The following is a 19453-nucleotide window of genomic DNA, read 5'->3' as shown; positions in this document are numbered from 1 at the left end:
ATTTTCTTGTGCAGAACATCAGATATCGATCACTGCCCACAATTCCTATTTCGGTGTCCCTACAAAAGTCTCTTAACACAGCTTGTAATGTCCAGCTCTGTGGTGGTTTGATAGTAATGAGTGTGAACTGCCAGGATCAGGCGTGTAATCACAAAAGATGGACGTGTCTCCGTGGACAAGGCCATGAATCATCAAACGTACAATCCAATCATCTCCTAAATTAGCTCACGCCTCCTCCCACAAGAAGGCCTTCATTCTCCCACTTCAGTTCTGATTAGTTTCAGGGTTAATTCCATTTGTCCCACAACTCCATTGCTTTCTCTGTGCACACATATTTGCCATGATATCAGACATCTCAATACAGTCCCCTTTCACCTATGCAGACTGCTAATCAGTCTTACAACTTTGTAGAAACTTCAGACTAAAGGGGGTCTTACATCAAGCTCCTAATGCATCAGTCATGAATGGAACCGTTATTTAAAATGGGAATCGCTGTAGATGTGCAGCCCTTTGACTTGGTTGGTTGTTTGAAGTTCAGACTTCCTAGAATAAAAGATGGGACCGAATGTAAAGTCATTCACGAGTTGTCACCAAATAGAACATTTGAAGAAGGGAGAAACTATAAAGACTGTGGAATAGTTTGTATCCGCTCCATTTACCACAGCCTTCCCTGTTAAATGGGTGCAAAGTTAGTAATAGTTAGTAATGGCTCTAGAGTGGGGAAAATAAGAGATGCAAAAGTGCCCTTGGCCTTATTAGGACTAGTTGTGTAAAACACTGACACTCATTCACACACATTTTACAGAGAGGATAAAGCCAGTAGTGCTGTAGGGCTACCGAATAATACAGTCTGTGCAATGCTCTTTAACACTTTGGACCCTAACCTGTATGTATAGCCACACGTTGTTACTCTTATGACTACATTACTATCAACATCCATTTTTTAGGCCCCAAAATAGAACCCTGGTTACCAAATAATTCACAATAGTCACTTTTTTTAACAACTGAATAATAAATCTAGGTTTCAGGGGGTTAAAGGAGAAACAGCCTCCAGTGTTTTCTACTGTACCTTTAGTATGAATACCCTGGAAGCAGTGCACCATTAGGAACCACAGCTGATAAATCAGTGCCACCTGAGGGCCATTTTCACGAACAGAGATTAGCCAGGGCTGAAAGAATTTCCACTGGTTTTGATACTCAGTCCAAGACTAGATTTAAGCAATGTGTGACAAACAGGATGTAAAGATGTGGCTGGGACTTTAGACTACCAGACAAGTGGTGGGCAACCAATCAGATTCCACAATTTATATAATTCAGACACCTTTGCAGATCTCATTTAGTATATCTGGTACCAAAACTTTTCCATAGTTTCCAAACTATATCACATATGAATCAGACTGTGTTTGCTAGGACTTTTCTCAAGAACAAAATTAAGAATTTTTTAGGAAGATATCATCCGTCATATTCAAGCCTATTTTTCTTGAAATCAATTCTTGAGGAAAAAAGTAAGTTTTCAAATATAAGTCCTTAAATGTTCTTAGAAAATGTATAAAATGATTTTTGTTACACTGCATTTTATAGCTTATTATAAACAATGCAATATGTTCTTTTTCCCCATTATTCAGTTAAATCTGTGCAAAATAAAAAAATAAATAAAAAAATAAAAACACTGGTACACTTGGTACATTTGATACCAAGACTGGTTTCCAAGCTAGCAAATCGATGTATCATCACTGTTGAAACCAAACTTTGTAGCTCTGAAATGGAAACTATACGAAACAGAAAATGCTTTGCTTAGCTTAGCCAAGCTTAGTTTTAATGTACTGCACTGTAATTGAGATTTTAGTAGTTTTGGACCATTTTTTAAACCTTCATCAAGAACTGTTAAGACTGTTAAGATGTTAATAACAGCTGCATCAGTATAACAAAAATGGTGTTTAGATTTCATCTTAAAATAAGATGCTAAAGAGCTAAAGAATAATGTATTAAAATAGTCTGAGCAATCATAGTTGAAACCAATTGTGGAAGTCTGAAAATGTAGGGTGCTTGTGGACCCGAGTGAAGTGAGTGTAGGTTTTACACACCACATGTGAAGAAAAACTGTGGTAAATCCCGTCTTATCTCAACTCTGTGTATTTGATTCAGCAGGAACAAACGGCTAACTTGGATTTAAAAAGTTCTCCTGCCAGCTACATTCTTATTGCAGTCTCAGTGTCCATCCAGGCGAGATGGAGGTCTTGTAGCGGACAGTGGATTAGCACTGGAGGGTGCCTTCAGTCTGCTTTTACAGTGATTGTGGAGTCGGCATGCCGTGTGAAAGGTAAGATATTGTCCACTTTAGTATTCTGTCTCATGTTTGAATCGACAAGACAAAAGAAATAGCTTGACATCAGGTCCGTCACAGAAAAAAAAAGTTATTTGTTTGCTTTGTTTGGTGTCTTTTCTCTTCGGTCTTGCTCTGATCAATAACCCTCAGATGGGGAAACATTGATTGCCCACAAGCCAGACGAACAAGAGACATGACTGGCACAGCGGAGACAGTGTCTCCAGAAAACAGTCAAGCAAGATGTGGAGGGAAAACCAAACAGCTGTGTTGTAAAGGACAGAGAGGTCAGAGTAGCAGAATTTGGTCAGTTTCAAGATTCTGTGCCCCAAAGTGAAAATCCATTTTCAGATCTATTAGAACAGAAATGAAAGGGTTTCTGGTGCCTGTGTTACACGAGACATCATTAACAACCATTACACAGCAATGGATCATACGGAGAGACCTGGCTCTGCTCCTGGCGCACCACAATCCAGCACAGTCTAGAGAGAACCACTAGAGAGAACGTCCTGAGAGACTGCACCTTAATGAAAGTGAGAGTACTGTGTCTACATCTCACCCAATTAAAGTGAAAGTTTGCAGTGTTGCAGTGGTCCAGAAGTCTACCAACCATTTACCTAGCATGTACGTTTGGGAGGTAACTGAAGTACCTGGAGAAAACCTGTGTGGGCCAAAGAGAACAGACCAAACTCTCCATAGACAGAAAGATGATTCTTAATTGATCGAGAGACCTTAACACTAAACACTCTCTCTCTCTACCAGTTAAAATGAGCTTAAACAACTAAAATGCTTTGGGGAACCTAGGCCTTCTGCACTCATTCCATATGTAATAAATAATGCACTGTACTGGTATTAATGAACATATTGGTGGGAATTTATTTTTTACATTCACATGAATTTCATTGAATATTTTAGACTGACTAGAAGGACTTTGAAGGTAAATGTGTTTTTTTGCTCTTTGAAATATTATTCAGTAAAAGAACAAGTATTCTGTTAAATTCTTGAGAAAATACACTAACAATACTTACAGTAAATACAGCAAGTATTTACACTTGGGTATTACCCACCCCTAAAAACACACCTGATTTAAATCATCAAAGTAGTGAAATTCAAACAGTCAAACAGTGCTTGAACCCAGCACCCCACCCTTGAACTGGAGCTGGGATTCTTTTGGCGGTTCTCAGTAACTCACTGGTAAGCCTCTGCAATAACAATAAACATGTTTAATTGTCATCTCAAATGATTTATTTTCGCACTAGCTAGCTTAAGTTTACTTCACCTTGAGATCACATCTCTCACTCTCAGCTATACTCTGCCGTACTTAGCTAGCTTAAGTTTACTTCACCTTGAGGTCACATCTCTCACTCTCAGCTATACTCTGCCGTACTTAACTAGCTTAAGTTTACTTCACCTTGAGGTCACATCTCTCACTCTCAGCTATACTCTGCCGTACTTAGCTAGCTTAAGTTTACTTCACCTTGAGGTCACATCTCTCACTCTCAGCTATACTCTGCCGTACTTAGCTAGCTAAGTTTACTTCACCTTGAGGTCACATCTCTCACTCTCAGCTATACTCTGCCGTACTTAGCTAGCTTAGGTTTACTTCACCTTGAGGTCACATCTCTCACTCTCAGCTATACTCTGCTGTATCTGCCTTTCCTCCAGCGACTTAAATCTATATACATTCATGCTGCAGTTCATTTTTAATTTTCTGCTGTCTTTTTTTTTTGTTTGGCCACGATTCATTTTCCAAGTAACCCCCCACCCCCAAATTACAACTACAAGATTACAAGAACCTCTGAACTGAGATCAGCTCACATGTAGCTTTGAAGTCCAGCTCAGAAGGACCACAGCTCTGCAGAGATTAGCATTCTGCCTCATTAAACAAACCTGATTCAATTCATCTGTCATTAAGCACTTGTGTCGGAAGAAAAAAAGCACTCTGAATTCAGGGCCGTGGCTTTTCAGTTGAACCCCTCTGGTTTTGTTAGTCAAACCCAAGTGAAGTCAGTCTGTAGGCACAGTGAAATTCACCAAGAGTGAATAAATCTCACAAATGACAACCAGTGAGCTTTTTTGCATGTGTTTTTAAATGTGTGGACAAAAACCAACAATAAAAGGAAGGGATTTTACTTTTTTATGTATTTTTTTATTAACAGCTATTCATCATAATGGAACAAAGTCGTGGGTGTCAAGCAGATTCAACACAAGGACAATATAGCGCAGGTGGAGAGGGAAATTAAAACTGAACCAACAGAGACACCTACTGGCTCTCGACTCAACTGCACTGCGAGTGGAGGAACATTCTGGACTGGAGACTATGGCGAAGCATTAGCATTACTCATTGTTTCAAATTTCCACTATTGATGTCTGTTCTGAGGCTCATCTCCTTTGTCCTTTACTTGCCCGTACTGCGTACTGATAACACCTTCTCCTGATCTAATCACTGCTCGCTTCCATAAGCTCTACGTGCAGAAGCTGGGAAATCCTAATCTACTGATCAAATATTCCATTTCAAAAGGTTGCATAAGATAAAACGAATGCAACATTACTAATGATAATTTTGCTATACAGCTTTTTCATGATCGTGCCATCCATGTTTCTGCAGCTTTGCATCATGACAACGGAATTGCCAAGAACCACACAACACAGATTTTCTGTATCATACTTCAGTCACCTGATAATGAAACATGATAATGGCCTGAAATTTGCTGAGACCCCCCCCCCCCCCAAATAAACACACTACAATGCCTAGACAAAAGGATGTTAAAATGTGTGGACAGTGTTAAATCTAATTATTACATTTATTAATTAGGGATGTTATATTAGTAAATGAGTGTTCCATGGATTATTTGATGAATGAGAGTAATACAGGAGGACCTCCACTAATTCACTGGTTTGGATTCAGAGTGGTTTAGTTTAAAAGACTGACAGTGTTCACAGTGGTAGTGAATAAAACCAGGTATCTGAAGAGATTGCTGCACATTAAAGCTTCTAAATATGAATTATTTTACATTACATAAATAAAAAGTCCCCCCCTCCTTTCACCCCATAGTGAAAATAGAATTATAGAGATTTTTGCAAATGTATTAAAGAGGAAAAACAAATCTTGCATTAAAATAAGTATTCCCTAATTGTTGTCCTTAAGCCCCTCCTGTTTTGTCTTGGCTGTGTGCTTAGGGCCATTGTCTTGTTAGAAGGTAAACATTCGGCCCAGTCTGAGGTCCTGAGCTCTCTGGATCAGGTTTGCATTAAGACTATGTCTGTACTTGGCTCCATTCAGCTTTGCCTCAACCCAACCACTGAAAAAACAACAGCCCCACAGCATGAATCTCATTTTTTGAAGCTCCTACACTGTGCCTCCACACAACAATCATGTCCAATCAATTTACCACTGGTGAACTCCAATCAAGGTGTAGACACATCTCACAGATGGTAGGACACCCCATGAACACCGTTGTCTTTTTTAAACATATGAATATTTGATCTTTATTTGAACAATATTGGGAGAAGGAGGTTTTATAACTAAACACATATAACAAAAGAAACAATATTATATATATATTAAACATAATGAATAAAAATACTATTTTCCTGTGAGGAAAAATTAGACCCCCCCCCCCAAAACACACACACACACAACTAAAATTAGAACCAGGTGCAGACCATAAGCTGCAGACATTTAGTTTGATATATTAATCAGAAATTCAATAATCAGTTATTAAGGGTGATTACTGTTATAAGCAAGAAAAATGGGTAATCATAAGAATCTGAGCCACTCTAACAAGGACCAAATTTTGATGGCCAGCTGACTGTGTCAGAACATCTCCAAAACAACAGGCAGGTCAGGCAGGGTTTTTCTGGTATGCAGTGGTCAGTACCTACTAAAAGTGCTCCATGAAAGGAGAACTGGTGAGCTGGTGAACAGGGTCATGGGCACCTAAAGCTCAAGATATGATCCATGGAGGCCCCACCTCACTTACAGGATATGTTGGTAATGTTTTGGTGCCAGATACCACAGGACACCTTTAGAGATCTTATGGAGTCCATCCCTTAAATGGTCAGATTGTTGTGACTGTGCAAGGGGGACATACTCAATATTACACGGTTATGTTATGTTTATATAGGTGTGTATATATTCATATACATATATAACTTTCTGGTGATTTAAAATTTCCATTATTGCGTTTCACATCAAATCCCTCTGTTTTTTTTAATCAATGATTTTAGAATTGAGTACTTCTGGTTTTGTGGTAGTGATTTTCCAAAATTGTCTGCCTTATATGTATTGTGGGTTTAACCCCAGCTCAGTAAGCATGTCCTTGAACTCTTGATGAATATCCAAGCTCTCGTCCTCCCAGTGTCTCCGAGCTTCAGCTAAATGAGAGAGCAAACTGTCCAAACAGCCCTGTAAAATTCAATCAAATTAATTGGTAGGTGCTTATAAAAGGGAATAGTGCTTTTTTTATAGTCTTTGTTTTAAATACCAAGCACCGCAAAAGAAGCAGAAAACCAAGCTTCTAGACTGCTAAGATGAATAATGTGTCTGTCAATCATTCGGAACGGTGTAATACCATTATGTCAGTAAGAGAGATCATTATTTCTATGGATTTCAAATTCCAATGAGCAGCAGTGGAAGGTACACTCTTGCCCTTTAGCCAATTCTGATGCTGTGATATTTGCTGGTGTTACTTACATGTAGGATTTTTTCATATTCCGTCTCCATGTTGTCCAGTTTGCTCTGCAGGTCAGCGATCTGGGCATCTTTCTCGTTCTCCGTCCGTTCTCGCTGCTCTCTTTCTGTCTTTAAATCAGCCTGACACTGATCTAATCAAACCAAACACATCACAGTTAGACTACCATGAATTGGCAAGGAGAGCCCCCCCACCCCACCCTATAACATTTTACTGTACATTTCACTAGCTAAAGTCTACCATCTAGCCTGCTGCTGGACAATGACTTCGGTCATTGTTACATCAGTCAATTGTATAGTTTCTACAGACTTAGAGGGCCCATGTTGTTAAAAACAAAAGGAAATGTTATTTTTTATGCACTGTTAACAATTTTAAAGAATCTGGATGATGTTATGGTCGTGGAAGACAACTGAAGTAGATAAATGCAGAATTCTTTCCCCTGTGAAAAAAAAAACCTTTCACACTCGCATAGTATTAGCATTTAGTCATGTCAAGAACACTCCAAGGAGGCAGGCGTATCACTGTCAAAGTCTACGATAAAGAGACACATCCATGAAAGTAAATACAGAGGGTTTACTTCATGATGTAAACCGCTGGTAACACTCAAGAACAGAAAGCTCAGATTAGACTGATAGAACCATCTAAAAGTCCTGCTCAGTTCTGCAATAAGATTCTTCAGACAGATGAAAGCTAAACAACGTTGGTATAGAGAAGGAAGTGAAGGGTTTGAGATCTAAAGCAACACCACATCATCTGTCAAACATGATAGAGGCGCTGTTATGGCATGATCATGTACACTACACTAGTATTGGGACACCTCCTCGTTCATTGTTTCTTCCAAAATCAAGATTACTGCAATAAAATGTTGATGCTGCTTTTGTTGGAGTAACTGTGCAGGGATGGCTTTCTACTAGAGTTTGGAGCACTACTGTGAGGTTTGATTGTATACAGCGATATACAACTTCCCAACTCCCCAACTCATCACAAAGATATTGGATGGAGCACCATCATTCCAGAGAACACAGTTCTACTGCTCCACAGCTCAGTACTAGGGGCTTTTTTACTGCTCCAGCCCACGCTTGGCATTAGGCATGGTGCCAACAGGTCCATGTTTATCTGCTCCAGAGTCCTATTCTATTGGCAGTACTTGTCTACATGGACTAGACATGCTGTGTGTGTGTGCATGTGTATCCACAAGCATTTCAACATATAGTGTATGTAAAAGCATCTAATGCAGCGTTTGGTTTGTTTGTCCAAATACTTTTGAGCCTGTGAACATGGAGACATTATATACACAGACCTTGTTTTTGTACAGAAACCAAATGAGTGTTTGTGTCACTGTTTAAATACCTATGGAACAGACAACAATTATTACAGTCAGTACAGGTCATGCTGCCTGCCACCAGCAGCCGGAGCCAGAGACAGCACAATTGGACTTGCTCTCTCTGGGTGAATAAATGGCTCATGCTCTCTCCCCGCATCAGTTCAGTGTGATGCTGGCCACCACAGGTGTCTGCTAGTCGATGCATAAGAGCTGGGTTTCCTGTGCTTTCTTCTGAGCGCGTTGGTTGCCTGGTGACGTTGCATTGGCAGCAGTTGAAAAGAGGCAGTGGCTGGTTGCACGTGTCGGATAAAGACATGTACCAATCCTCACTCTCCCAGTGTCAGGGGCATTACATGTGATTGGGGGATAAGTACTACTGAGTGGTTTGAGTAATTGGCTTTCTAAAATTAGGGAGTAAAATGGGTAAAAAATGTTTTTAAAAGAGGAAGAAAAAAGCCTTAAACTGTATCAGTGGCTGGACTCACCAAGCTGTTTCTGAAGCATTAACACCCTTGTTTCTAATTGTTCCACTTTAGCTCCCAGGTCCATTTGTAAAGCTTTATACTGACGGTTGAGATCTGATGAGGAAGACAGAGCATAAAATAAAAAAATACCATAAATCATGTCAAATGTATTTAAAAAGACTTAAGCACAGGTCACACACTGTCATAAGGGCAATATATGAAGCATACATATTACACACCCGCAGTGATATCCATCTTGTCTAGCTTCTCTTGCGAAAGCGTCTGCTTCAAGTCTCTTATCTGGTACTTCAGATCATCTCTCATTGACATCGCCTGGTGAGCCACATCTGTCTTTAGCGCTAGATAAAAGCATGGGCCACTCATGAGAAAAGTAATACCATGAGTGATTAAGGAGTATTTAAACAGCAGCTTATGTTTGGTTCTGCATTTCAACACTTAGGATAGGACTCATCATTAAAGTCCAGGTCCTGAATTCTCTGCAGGGCACACACTCTTCACCAGACTGGTCGACTTAATGATGAGGTATGTTACCTGGGACTTTAGTTACCTGCTTACCTGAGTACTTTATTTTGGGTCACTGTCCACGCCATGAAAAAGAACCAGAAAAAGCTTGGTATTTAGGACATGACCCAAATATGCCCCCCAAATATCACCTCCACATCCACCCCAACACCCACAAACACACATACATACTTAAATACATACATACAAACTAGTTATAAAGATACTGTCTAGATACTGTACATAAAGATGTTGAATGGTCTTTGATAACTGATCTGAAGAAGGTAAGGTTCTCTACTATGAACCATATTCACACCAAATCACTCTGGATGACTTTATTAACTTTATTTTTGCTTTATTAATGCAAAAGGCTGGGCACCCCTGGTCATATTACATGTTTTGTTGATTCTTTTAGTCAGAAACTACTCACGTATCCCATTCCTACCCCCATTTATTTATTTATTTATTTTTGAAACAGTAATTCAGTTAGACCTTCTTGTTTTGAGTATTTTGGTATCTCTCCATTAACAGATATGGGAGTCTGGTCTCTTGTGACTGGAAATAAATGCCCACTGCCATTTGCAAAGTTGGCCGCCGAGGGAACAGACTTGCCTATAAGGTCCAAACTCCTCACAGACAGTGACCGGAGGGGAATCCACACTTTATAGCCGTTGCACAGCAGCATAGTGGAATTTAACTCATTAATTCATGGCAGCGAACACTCACACTAGTGAATAAGCCAACGAGAACACACACTCGGAGCAATGGGCAGCCAGCTTAGCACCTGGGGAGCAATTAGGGGTTTGGGGCCTTGCTTAAGGGCACCTCCGCCATAAACGTTGAGGAGGATGAAGCACTTTCACTCTCCCAACCAGTCAGAGGGACTGAACCAGTGACCTGCCCAGTCTTAAGTCTTTAGACCACAGCTACCTTATTCACTATTCATATAAACTTACTAGGTTTAACATACTGATGACAAAAATTTATTTTGCACATTCCACACTTGCTTTTTTTATTTATTTTTGCAATATATTAAATATAGCTTTTAAAAAAAGTAACTGTACCTTACAAATGTGCTGTCATATGCAGAAAAGTGTGCTTAGAAGAACGTATTTAACCAACAAAACATTTGATCAAATAGGCCCCACATTTTGCATAAGACTGTAAACTATAATGACTGAATTATGGAGAACTGTGGTTGGTAACGCTACCTTCAAAACGTATGCTATTCCACCATGTAGGTTTCTAAATATACCCTGAATATTCTGATATAAATGATTAGCAAACTGTGCACATGGTGGGAAAATTGAGGAGGAAATCCAGGGATTTCATCACCAGAATACCTTGTAATGGATCACATGCTATCAGCTACCTAAAAACACGTAGTGGAGGAGAGATGTTTAAAGTAATGCTTTGGAAAGAAGTTCATATCAATTTCACTGTTTATATTTGCCCTAAACACAAATGTCAAGCATTAAAGGATAACACCTTTAGATAAGAAGTCCTTAAGATTATGAAAAACACATTAAATCAAGTGTGTCCAAATACTGAACTGGTGGTGTATGTCAGTGGTTTGCAACCCTGCTACCTGCACAAACACACCACCTTCAGCTCAGGAAGGGCTCGTTCATTAGCTGATTAGCTGGATCTGGTGTGTTGGAAAACACAAAAATGTGCAGGGCCGGGGGTCCTCCAAGACCAGGGTTCGGTTAGGGTTAGTGTATATAATATGCAGTGTATAAATATAATCACAGAAAATACTTTTTTTAATTTATAGCTTTGTTTTTATACAAATTTTATACTAATATATTAATCTTTATGAGCTATTTTCTTTTTTAAATAATTGTTAGGCTACTTTTTTTTTTTTTTTTGGGGGGGGGGGGGTACCTTACCAAGGTGGTCTTTTAAGACAGCCACGTCCAACACACTTCTACGATACTTGTCAGCAAGTTCATCGCCTACGACTGAGAGAGAGAGAGAGAGAGAGAGAGAGAGAGAGAGAGAGAGAGAGTCAGTCTCCACACTCAAAACTAGTTCAGTTTACACTCAGATTATATATTCTAACACTAAAACCTCGGTCCGTTTTGCTCTTTTTGGATTTTTTAGCTTTTCCTTTGCGTTTCTTTGGAGGCATGTTGTTGTTCTTCTAAAGCCCGTTTAAACGGAGTCCACTCGACTTGAGTCCGGTTGCGAGGTTACGCCGGTGGGACGGCTTAGCCAATCATCTTCCTGTAAGAGCAGTTCCACCGCTCTACGTAACCGCTAGGAGAAGAATATTACTGGCTGAGCCGCTTGTGGGCGTGTACCAGCGTTACCGAGCGCTTTAACGCAGCAACAGCTGTGTCCCAATTCATAGAATGTATCCTTTGAAGGACGCGGTTAATGAGGACATACCCTTCAAAGGCTGCGCAGACCGCGAAGGCCGAACCGAAATGAGACGACCTGCTTTCCGCCGCTCTTCCCCCTTACAATCGGTATTCTAATGCACCCTTCGAAGGATGCAGCCCCTATATTGGGACACAGCTCACTTGTAGCTCTGATCTGGCTGTGTGGTTCAGAAGGTCTTGGAGTCAATTGCTTTATAAAGCATATAAAAAAGGAAGACAAGATAAAAAACATTAAGTTGGAAAAAAACTGAGTTAATAAATACAACAAATAGAAATTAAATGTATATATAAAAACAAAATGATATATAAATATATATATAGAAGTAACGGTTGGAAAGTGTACAATTGTAATGTGCTAAAACCTCACCTTGGGACCCATACACGTTTAATAATATCATATTTGAATAGCTTTTTCTCCTCCCATCCACACAAACATAGCATTTTAGGTAACTGAGAGGTTTTTAAAAACGCTCTCCAGTGTTTTTGTTTGGACAGACAAAACAAAGCTTTCTGGAAATGCCGGCATCACATTGTTACCTTGTGCATGTTTGTTTCCAACTAACGACTGTGACAGAAACAGATCCCTGTTAACATTTTAGGGCATTATTGAGTATGTTGTCCAAAGTGGAATTAGAAAGTGATTTTGAGGGCACTACAATCTCCCATAATGCACTGCTAGTGAACAGCACAGCTCACTACACAGGCTGAACGTGGATCCAAATGCATTTTCTTACTAAGCAACAGACAGTGAAACAAAGCAGACCCCAAGGCATTTGCTCATGTAAAGCAAGTCATAGTACCAAACAGCTGCATGCCGTTTGCCAAGTAGTTTGTTAATGGGAGGCTGGTATTTCTAAGCAACATAACGGTCAAATATTATTCTATGGTGCAATAATGCTACATCTAAAATAAATAAATAAATAAATAAATAAAATTGAAAAAAGAAAACGGTCAAGATTCTTGTATGGTGCAATAATGCTACATCTAAAATAAAAATACAAATACAATTCAAATATATGAGGAAAATGTAAATTCAATCAAAATAAATATAATAAATAATATAACGGTCACAGATTATTATATGGTGCAATAATGTTATATCTAAAAAATAAAATAAAATAAAATAAAATGTAAAAACCACAAATAATACAATTAAAATACAATAAAATATGTAATACAACGGTCAAAGATTATCCTACTGTTCAATAATGCTACATCTAAAAAAAGTTTTAAAATGAAAATTAAATCTTAATATGAAAAAAATCGTAAAAATGTAAGTAACATAAACAATATAACGGTAAATGTTATTCTATAAACAGCACAGTGATTTTCTCTTCTACTTTTCAGTTTTTTTCCAGAATGAATAGAGTTGTGAGTCTGTGTGAGCTCGGGTTCTGGAGACCTGCTGTTTTAACTCTCTTTAACTTCTTTATTGTAAGGAAATGTGATTCAGTTTCATGCTTTATTCAGGGCTGTTTTGGCCGTTACACTTCTTCATGAATTTGACATCGACCTCTGTGAAGTGTTAGCGCCCCGTGCTGGACTGGTATGATCACACAAGCCTTTTAGAGCCGGGCTTCTGTTTTACTCTCAACACTGATTGAAACAGAGATACAAGTTTTTAATAATACCCCGATACGTGTGGCAGTCTTATTACTTTTACTAATATTGTGTATTAGATCTCAGCAAGGCAAACTGCAGAGCTAACTAACTAATCAAACTTACAGACAAAACTAACCAGCCAAACTGAATCCGAAGCTTCGGAGTCGACTCTCAATTGGCTGCAAATGAACTGGTGGAGACTCCCAGCTCTACTAGACAGTAAAGTGGTCTATTGATGCATGCACAGGTTCTTAAATGTGCAGTGTACAGGTTATGTAGGTCACAGACAGCACTGTTTCTAACAAAGTGATGAGGCTTCTCTAAATCTTCCTCTTTTCCAGGTCATCCTTCCTACCTATTCTGTTTTTTCCCTTTGCAAAGTGATGAAGCTTCCCTACTTCGTGTTTGCACCTTTTCAGGTCAGATTAGCCATAGCCCACAAAGTTCCTCTATACAATTTAAGACACAGATTAATGAAGCACAAAAATAGTACAACATGTGACTTGAACACTGGACACTGAACTACATTCAGGTTTGGGGTCAAAATGGTCAGCTGAAGCAGACTGTGATTTTATATATATATATATATTACTGTAATAGCTAATTTACCTGAACTCAGAGCAGTAGGGTAAGTGCGCTGCCCTTTAATAGGTCTCACCCTTGAATATATATATATATATATATATATATATATATATATATAAATATATATATATATATATATATATATATATATATATATACCTATATAATTACCTTATATAATTACCTTTATATATATTTGAGTTGGATTTCTTCCATGTCAATCAATGTAATGCAATAAACATTTACAGCATATTCAATATATAATCATAATATATAATCATATTCTTATAGGGGATAATAACACAGATTTGTCAAAATGACTGAGATATAATTAAGGTAATTCAGACTGGTTTAGTGTGAAATGGTTCACTGTACAGAATAATGTAGCTATAATAAACATCATCATTAAAACACATCTTCTGAGTTGTTTCTGTAGTGCTGATGTTCGTGCAATATCTCTAAATCTACCTGCATGTGTAAAATAGTATATTAAAGTACTATACAGTAGAGAATAGTCTAGTGTAATACAGTAGAGCACACAGTGCGGCCCGGCTGCTGAACGCGGCTCTCTGGGCGGAGGGCGTGTTGTGGTTGGGCGGGGACGGCTCCTCTCATCACCGAGTAGAGTGCGAGTACAGGCGGAAGGGGCTGAACAGGAACAGCACTGCTACCAACGCGGGAGGGGGGCGCACTGAAGGCGGTGTTTATTTCTCCTAATACATTTATTTATCTCGTATTTTCTTCCGATCCCCCGTGGTTTCTTCTCTCGGCCGTTTCCATTTTGTACAGTAAACAAAGACGCGTCGCTCGGCTCTGAAGCGTTTCCGCTCCGCCTCGAGGTGAACTTCCCTTCGCGCAGACCCACAGTGGAGGAGAGAGTCGGGGGGAGGAAAAAGGGAACGGTTGCACGCAGGGTGTCGGTGAAAAGGCAGTTGTTTCTTTCACTAAAAGTCGTGACGCCCCTAAATATATACCGACATCTCTATTAAAAAAAGTCTGCGGTCGTCTTTTGGCTGTTAAGCAGCACCTGGCTTCCTCGGTGCCGCGCCGTCCCTGCGGTAGAGAGCGATGACGGTGTGGTCCGCTTCTGGAGCGGGGATTTAATGGGAGCCTCCCGGCGGTAGAGCCTTTCTCTCCCGCCTCCAACACCCCCTCCCGACCACGGACCCTAGCTCGGACTCGACTCGGGCGCTGCTGTCCTCACCGGGGGGTGTTTTAGGCACAGTAGCCCTTTGACCACGGAAGGAAGGAAGGAAGGAGGGAGGGAGGACGGTCGGTCAGTCGGTCGATTCCCCCCCCGCCCCACCACCAGGGTCTCGACCTGTCGCTGTGTCCGACTTCGTGGACCCAAAATATGGCAGGGAACCTGAAGAAAGGCGGTGGGCTCATCGGTATGATGAAGGACGCTTTTCAGCCTCACCACCATCTCCACCACTCCCATCACCAGCCTGGCGCCGTGGACAAAAAGACGGTGGAAAAATGTTGGAAACTCATGGACAAAGTAAGTCCGGGGACCGTGGGGGAAAAGTTGTGGGGGGATTAAAAGCTGTAGCTGTTCGTGCTAGCTGAGCTAGCGGCCGTTAGCTAGCTGGGCTAGCGTTAGCTCTCCGGCCTGCGTTGGTGGGTTCGACTTGATGCAATATGGCAGAGTTGCTAAGACAATTAGCTAGCAGGCTAGCTCCTGAAATAGTGCTCTTCCAGCGAGCTGCCTTTGTCGACTTGGGGGATTTTGTTCTCCAGAAAGCAAGTCTAATGTAATTTGAAAGTTCTCGCATAAAACCTAACCCGAGTCCTAACCCGAACCGTGAACATCAGGTCGTGCTGCTCAGCTGACTGAACGGCTAGCCGGAGGATGTCTCTTGCTTGCTAAAATACGGTGACCATAATCGGTAGCTTTCCACCTCCACTGCGTTTGCAGGCATCGATTTGCCTGCTTTTTTAGCTACCTGGCAATACTAGCTACATTTGTAGCTCGCTTGGTGGCAAAACGACTGACTAACTTGGCTAATTTACCAAAGAGAGCTCAGACGTGGACAGGGAGCAAGATCTGGTCGACTAGCTAGCTGGCTGTGGTGGTGGGATCCTCACCAGACCTCTTCGGTCCTTTAACTTACTCTGTCAGCTGTGCAAAGCTTCTGAGGGTATGACCACCTTAAGAAGGAACCCCTAATTCTTTGCTGCTCGACACCGATCTTTAGATGCAGCAGTCTGGCTGGGTCTAATGATCAGGTATCTGCCAGGCGTTCATTTCATTCAAGGCACACCTGTAACAGTTAAACAAAGACTGGCTCAGCTGACAGCAGACCCTACGATTACAGTCGTATCTGAGCTGTAAGCTTAGCCAGAATTGTTTTGAAGTCTCATCAGAGTTTTATGGTTGCGATGGTTTCAGTTTTTCCTCTGTTCAGGTTCTTTTGACTAGGTTCGAATGCTTTGCTTAAAACTGCAGCTCATGGAAAAAACCTGCGGTCGCTTGCTGACTTCACGTTTCCTGTGAGATTCTGGCTGATACACAAGCAAAGAAAACAAGTGCCACGGGGGTCTGTCAAAAGTCACAGTTAGGCCTACCGAGTGTGCCGAGGACCCACCGAGGACTGCTTTATCTGCGTGTTATCATCACTTGCATGTTTAGTTCATCACAAAGTAAAGAGACAAGCTCGAGATTAGGCTGCGTTCTTTCTTTAGGCCGTTTTTGGAAAAGCAGAAGTTAGTTGTGTTGTAAAAGCCAGTGCGAGACGCCCAGAACCTGAGCTGCTTGATCGTGCTCCTACCACTGTCTGACAGAAAAAGTTGTCGGCGGTGGTGGGCTATAATTGAAAGACCCTGTGATCAGGCATAAGCACACTATTACCAGGGGTCTCTGGCGGTGTAGCTAGCGTGTCATTTGGGGCGTTTGCTGTGGTAGTAATGCAGAAATTGCTAAATAACCCACAGCTTTTTGGTGGGACGGTTGCAGTGGCCGATAAAATTGGCAAGTCTTGCCAATATTTTTGTGACTGGTCATTGATCTCTTGTTAATTACATATGTTTCTGTTTAGAGATTCGTGCACCCCACTCAAAGGAAACAGCTGAACCAAATCACTGGAAGGAAAAGTTTAGTGGACCATGTACTAGATAGGTCTTCCAAAAATGCTCCTTTCCTGGCTGGCCCTCGATCACATCCACACATCCATTTTTTAAAATTTATGTATTTTTTATTATTATTATTATTATTATCATCTCAGGCGAAAAGAGAGCATTGTAAAACGGGAAGTATGAATGTTTGCTCAATACTGGCACCAGATTCACAGATCACTGCTCCCTGTTTTGCTCCACACAAGGACCTGTGTCCAAATTTTGAGGTCCATTTATTATATATATATATATATATATATATATATATATATATATATATATATATATATATATATATATAAAAAAATAAAATATGTATGTATGTCATACTTTATCTATTCTAATCTCTGATTGTACCCCATCGAATAAAACTGGTCCTTTTTTGGAGCTTTCTTTTAGTTCTGTTCATCATGAAGTTCTGATAAATTCACATATATGCTGTATGGACTTAAAAACTTTCCATAATTCTGGGCATTTTAAAAATGTTGTCTGGAAGTGGTAGTGATTAGTGCTGTCAGCTAGCTGCTGTTATCATTGTTGCTGTTTCCCACCTTAACAGCAGTTCAGGCCGGGCTCCTTTCTATCTCCACTGTTATTTACTTAGTGGTATTTGGGCTCTCCGTGGTAAGGTTGTGCGCTTCCTCTCGTTTGTGTTCAGTTGTTAATGAATGGCAGCTCTGGTTTGGTTTGTTTTTTTCTCAGCCTTACTGCACCCTGACTGTGTAGTAGTCTCGAGAGCGTCGCGTTTGATGCGATTTGGTGTCCCCGACACTAATTCTATCTCGTTTAAGCCTTTTTCTGCTCAAAGAAGAGATTCTCTGTCGAATGCAAGTAATTAGCTCCAGGATACGACAGTTAATATTTCATAAAATCATTATTTTATTGAATAAAACCACAGTTCTATTTATAGTCGCAACTGCTGCATTCATTAACTTTGGTAAACCATGTCCTTCTTGCTTATTTCAGTAGAATCGGCCAAAAGTAGAGCATGAAATCAAACAGTCCTCTAAATAATGTGGAAAAACATGGGGGTACATGCAGTACTGGAACAAGTTGTCCAGTCTAGGACAGGGTGGCATCCCATTTCTATTATCCCTATTTCACAACTGGAGTGATGTCCTGTAGGCTGTTTGAATCCGTGTTCAGGCTGAGGTGGACTGTTCCAAAGACAGAAAGACTTTTCAGAAACCTCCAGGGTCGACCAGTTTTCTGAAATGATTCTAGGCAAGGATTCGGTCTATGTCAACTCGTAGTGGTTTTGTAGACTAATTTAACATGCAAACCCACCTGACAGTGCTGTTGCATTGATTGAGGGCAGTACAGATTGCTACAGTGCTTGTCATATCACCATATGCAATTATGCACTTAACGGCCTGAAAAATGCAAAAAATGAACAATCGAATGAAAATTTGTTCAGAGTGGTTTGATTGGAAATAGACAGAGGAATAATATGACAATATGAACTACACAGCGCAGATATAGCCATGCGTCCTCTTAGCTTTGTAGCATCCTGTGTGTTTCATGTTTTCTAAGGAATAATATGTAATATAACTAATATTGCCTTAAAACATCCTGCAAGTAGCTCTCCACCATGAGTTTAGTTAAACATGCCTTTTAGACCAAAAATGTATAATTAGGCCAAAAACAATAAAGCAGTGAATGGATTTTACACCATATCTCTGACTAGCTTTGCTGGACAGCATTCAGTCCAAAATCTCATATGCTGGAAATTCTGCTATTTGCCAGCATGCTTAAAGGCTCTGTATGCGATTCTGAAGACCCCCCCCCCATTCAAGCATTTTATGGGTTAGCAAACCTTTGCTACAATTGCTGCTGCTAAGCAAACCAGTTGTGACTGTCCATCACAAACATTTGCAAACAGGACAAAACAATACTGAGCTCAGCCCGAGTTTGTTACCCGAGTTTGTTTCCCAACTAGAGAGCCAGAGCAGAGTACGGACACCAGACAGAGAGCTAGCAAACTGTAAGCAAACATTTCCTGAATTTGACATAAATGCATTGGATTGAAATCATATATGGCACCTTAAATAATATAAATAAATAAAATAAATAAAAGCACTTCAAATTTTTCTTTGGGCAATAGCATAGAAGAATCACTCAAATCATGCTTGTAGTGGAGATGTGTACAGAACCTTTTTAAAGGTCTGAAAAAAGGTTCTTTACCCTCATCTCTGTTGAAAACATGGTTCTTTTTGGAACCAACTGTGTTTTTTTTTTTTTTTTTTTTTCCTATGGCATTTAAAGCACCTTTATATTTCTTTCTTTCTTTTTATTATTTATTTTATTTTGTACATGAGCGTGTTATTGCCGTCCTGTTTTCTCACTATTAGCTCTGTTTTAGTGCAGTAGTTCTTCCATAGTAGCATGAAGCATTCGCACCTCGCCTGTTGTGAAAGTTTCCTGAAGGATGGTGATAT

The 19453-nt window shown here is 40.1% G+C and overlaps 2 protein-coding genes across 4 annotated transcripts in view; one reads left to right on the top strand and one right to left on the bottom strand.

Moving 5' to 3' along the window:
• Positions 1-5031: 5031 nt before the first annotated feature.
• On the bottom strand, positions 5032-11503 carry drc12 (dynein regulatory complex subunit 12 homolog). Its single transcript, XM_072692118.1, has 6 exons — positions 11401-11503; positions 11220-11291; positions 9045-9164; positions 8827-8919; positions 7020-7150; positions 5032-6731 (listed from the first exon to the last, which is right to left on the bottom strand). Exons 1-6 carry the CDS (start codon positions 11459-11461, stop codon positions 6603-6605), a joined length of 606 nt encoding a protein of 201 aa, XP_072548219.1. The 5' UTR covers positions 11462-11503; the 3' UTR covers positions 5032-6602.
• A 3079-nt stretch (positions 11504-14582) lies between these two features.
• The window catches only part of cbl (Cbl proto-oncogene, E3 ubiquitin protein ligase), a 42025-nt gene continuing 37154 nt past the window's right edge, over positions 14583-19453 (top strand). For all 3 annotated transcript variants that reach the window (XM_072692117.1, XM_072692116.1, XM_072692114.1), the window contains exon 1: positions 14583-15402. In XM_072692117.1, coding sequence (XP_072548218.1) covers positions 15256-15402 — 147 coding nt within the window. In that variant the 5' untranslated portion in view covers positions 14583-15255. The remainder of the gene's footprint in view (positions 15403-19453) is intronic.

This window comes from Salminus brasiliensis, chromosome 11, assembly GCF_030463535.1.
Source record: "Salminus brasiliensis chromosome 11, fSalBra1.hap2, whole genome shotgun sequence".
In the NCBI taxonomy this organism is placed as follows: domain Eukaryota; kingdom Metazoa; phylum Chordata; class Actinopteri; order Characiformes; family Bryconidae; genus Salminus; species Salminus brasiliensis.
This window is presented reverse-complemented; position numbering and strand designations above follow the sequence as displayed.

Excerpts from the sequence above, each read along its gene's own strand:
- drc12 (XM_072692118.1), bottom strand. The coding sequence starts at position 11,461 with ATGCCTCCAAAGAAACGCAAAGGAAAAGCTAAAAAATCCAAAAAGAGC. Across the intron at positions 11,292-11,400 it reads AAAGAGCAAAACGGACCGAG|TCGTAGGCGATGAACTTGCT; the intron begins GTTTTAGTGTTA and ends TCTCTCTCTCAG. Across the intron at positions 6,732-7,019 it reads AATATGAAAAAATCCTACAT|GGCTGTTTGGACAGTTTGCT; the intron begins GTAAGTAACACC and ends TGAATTTTACAG.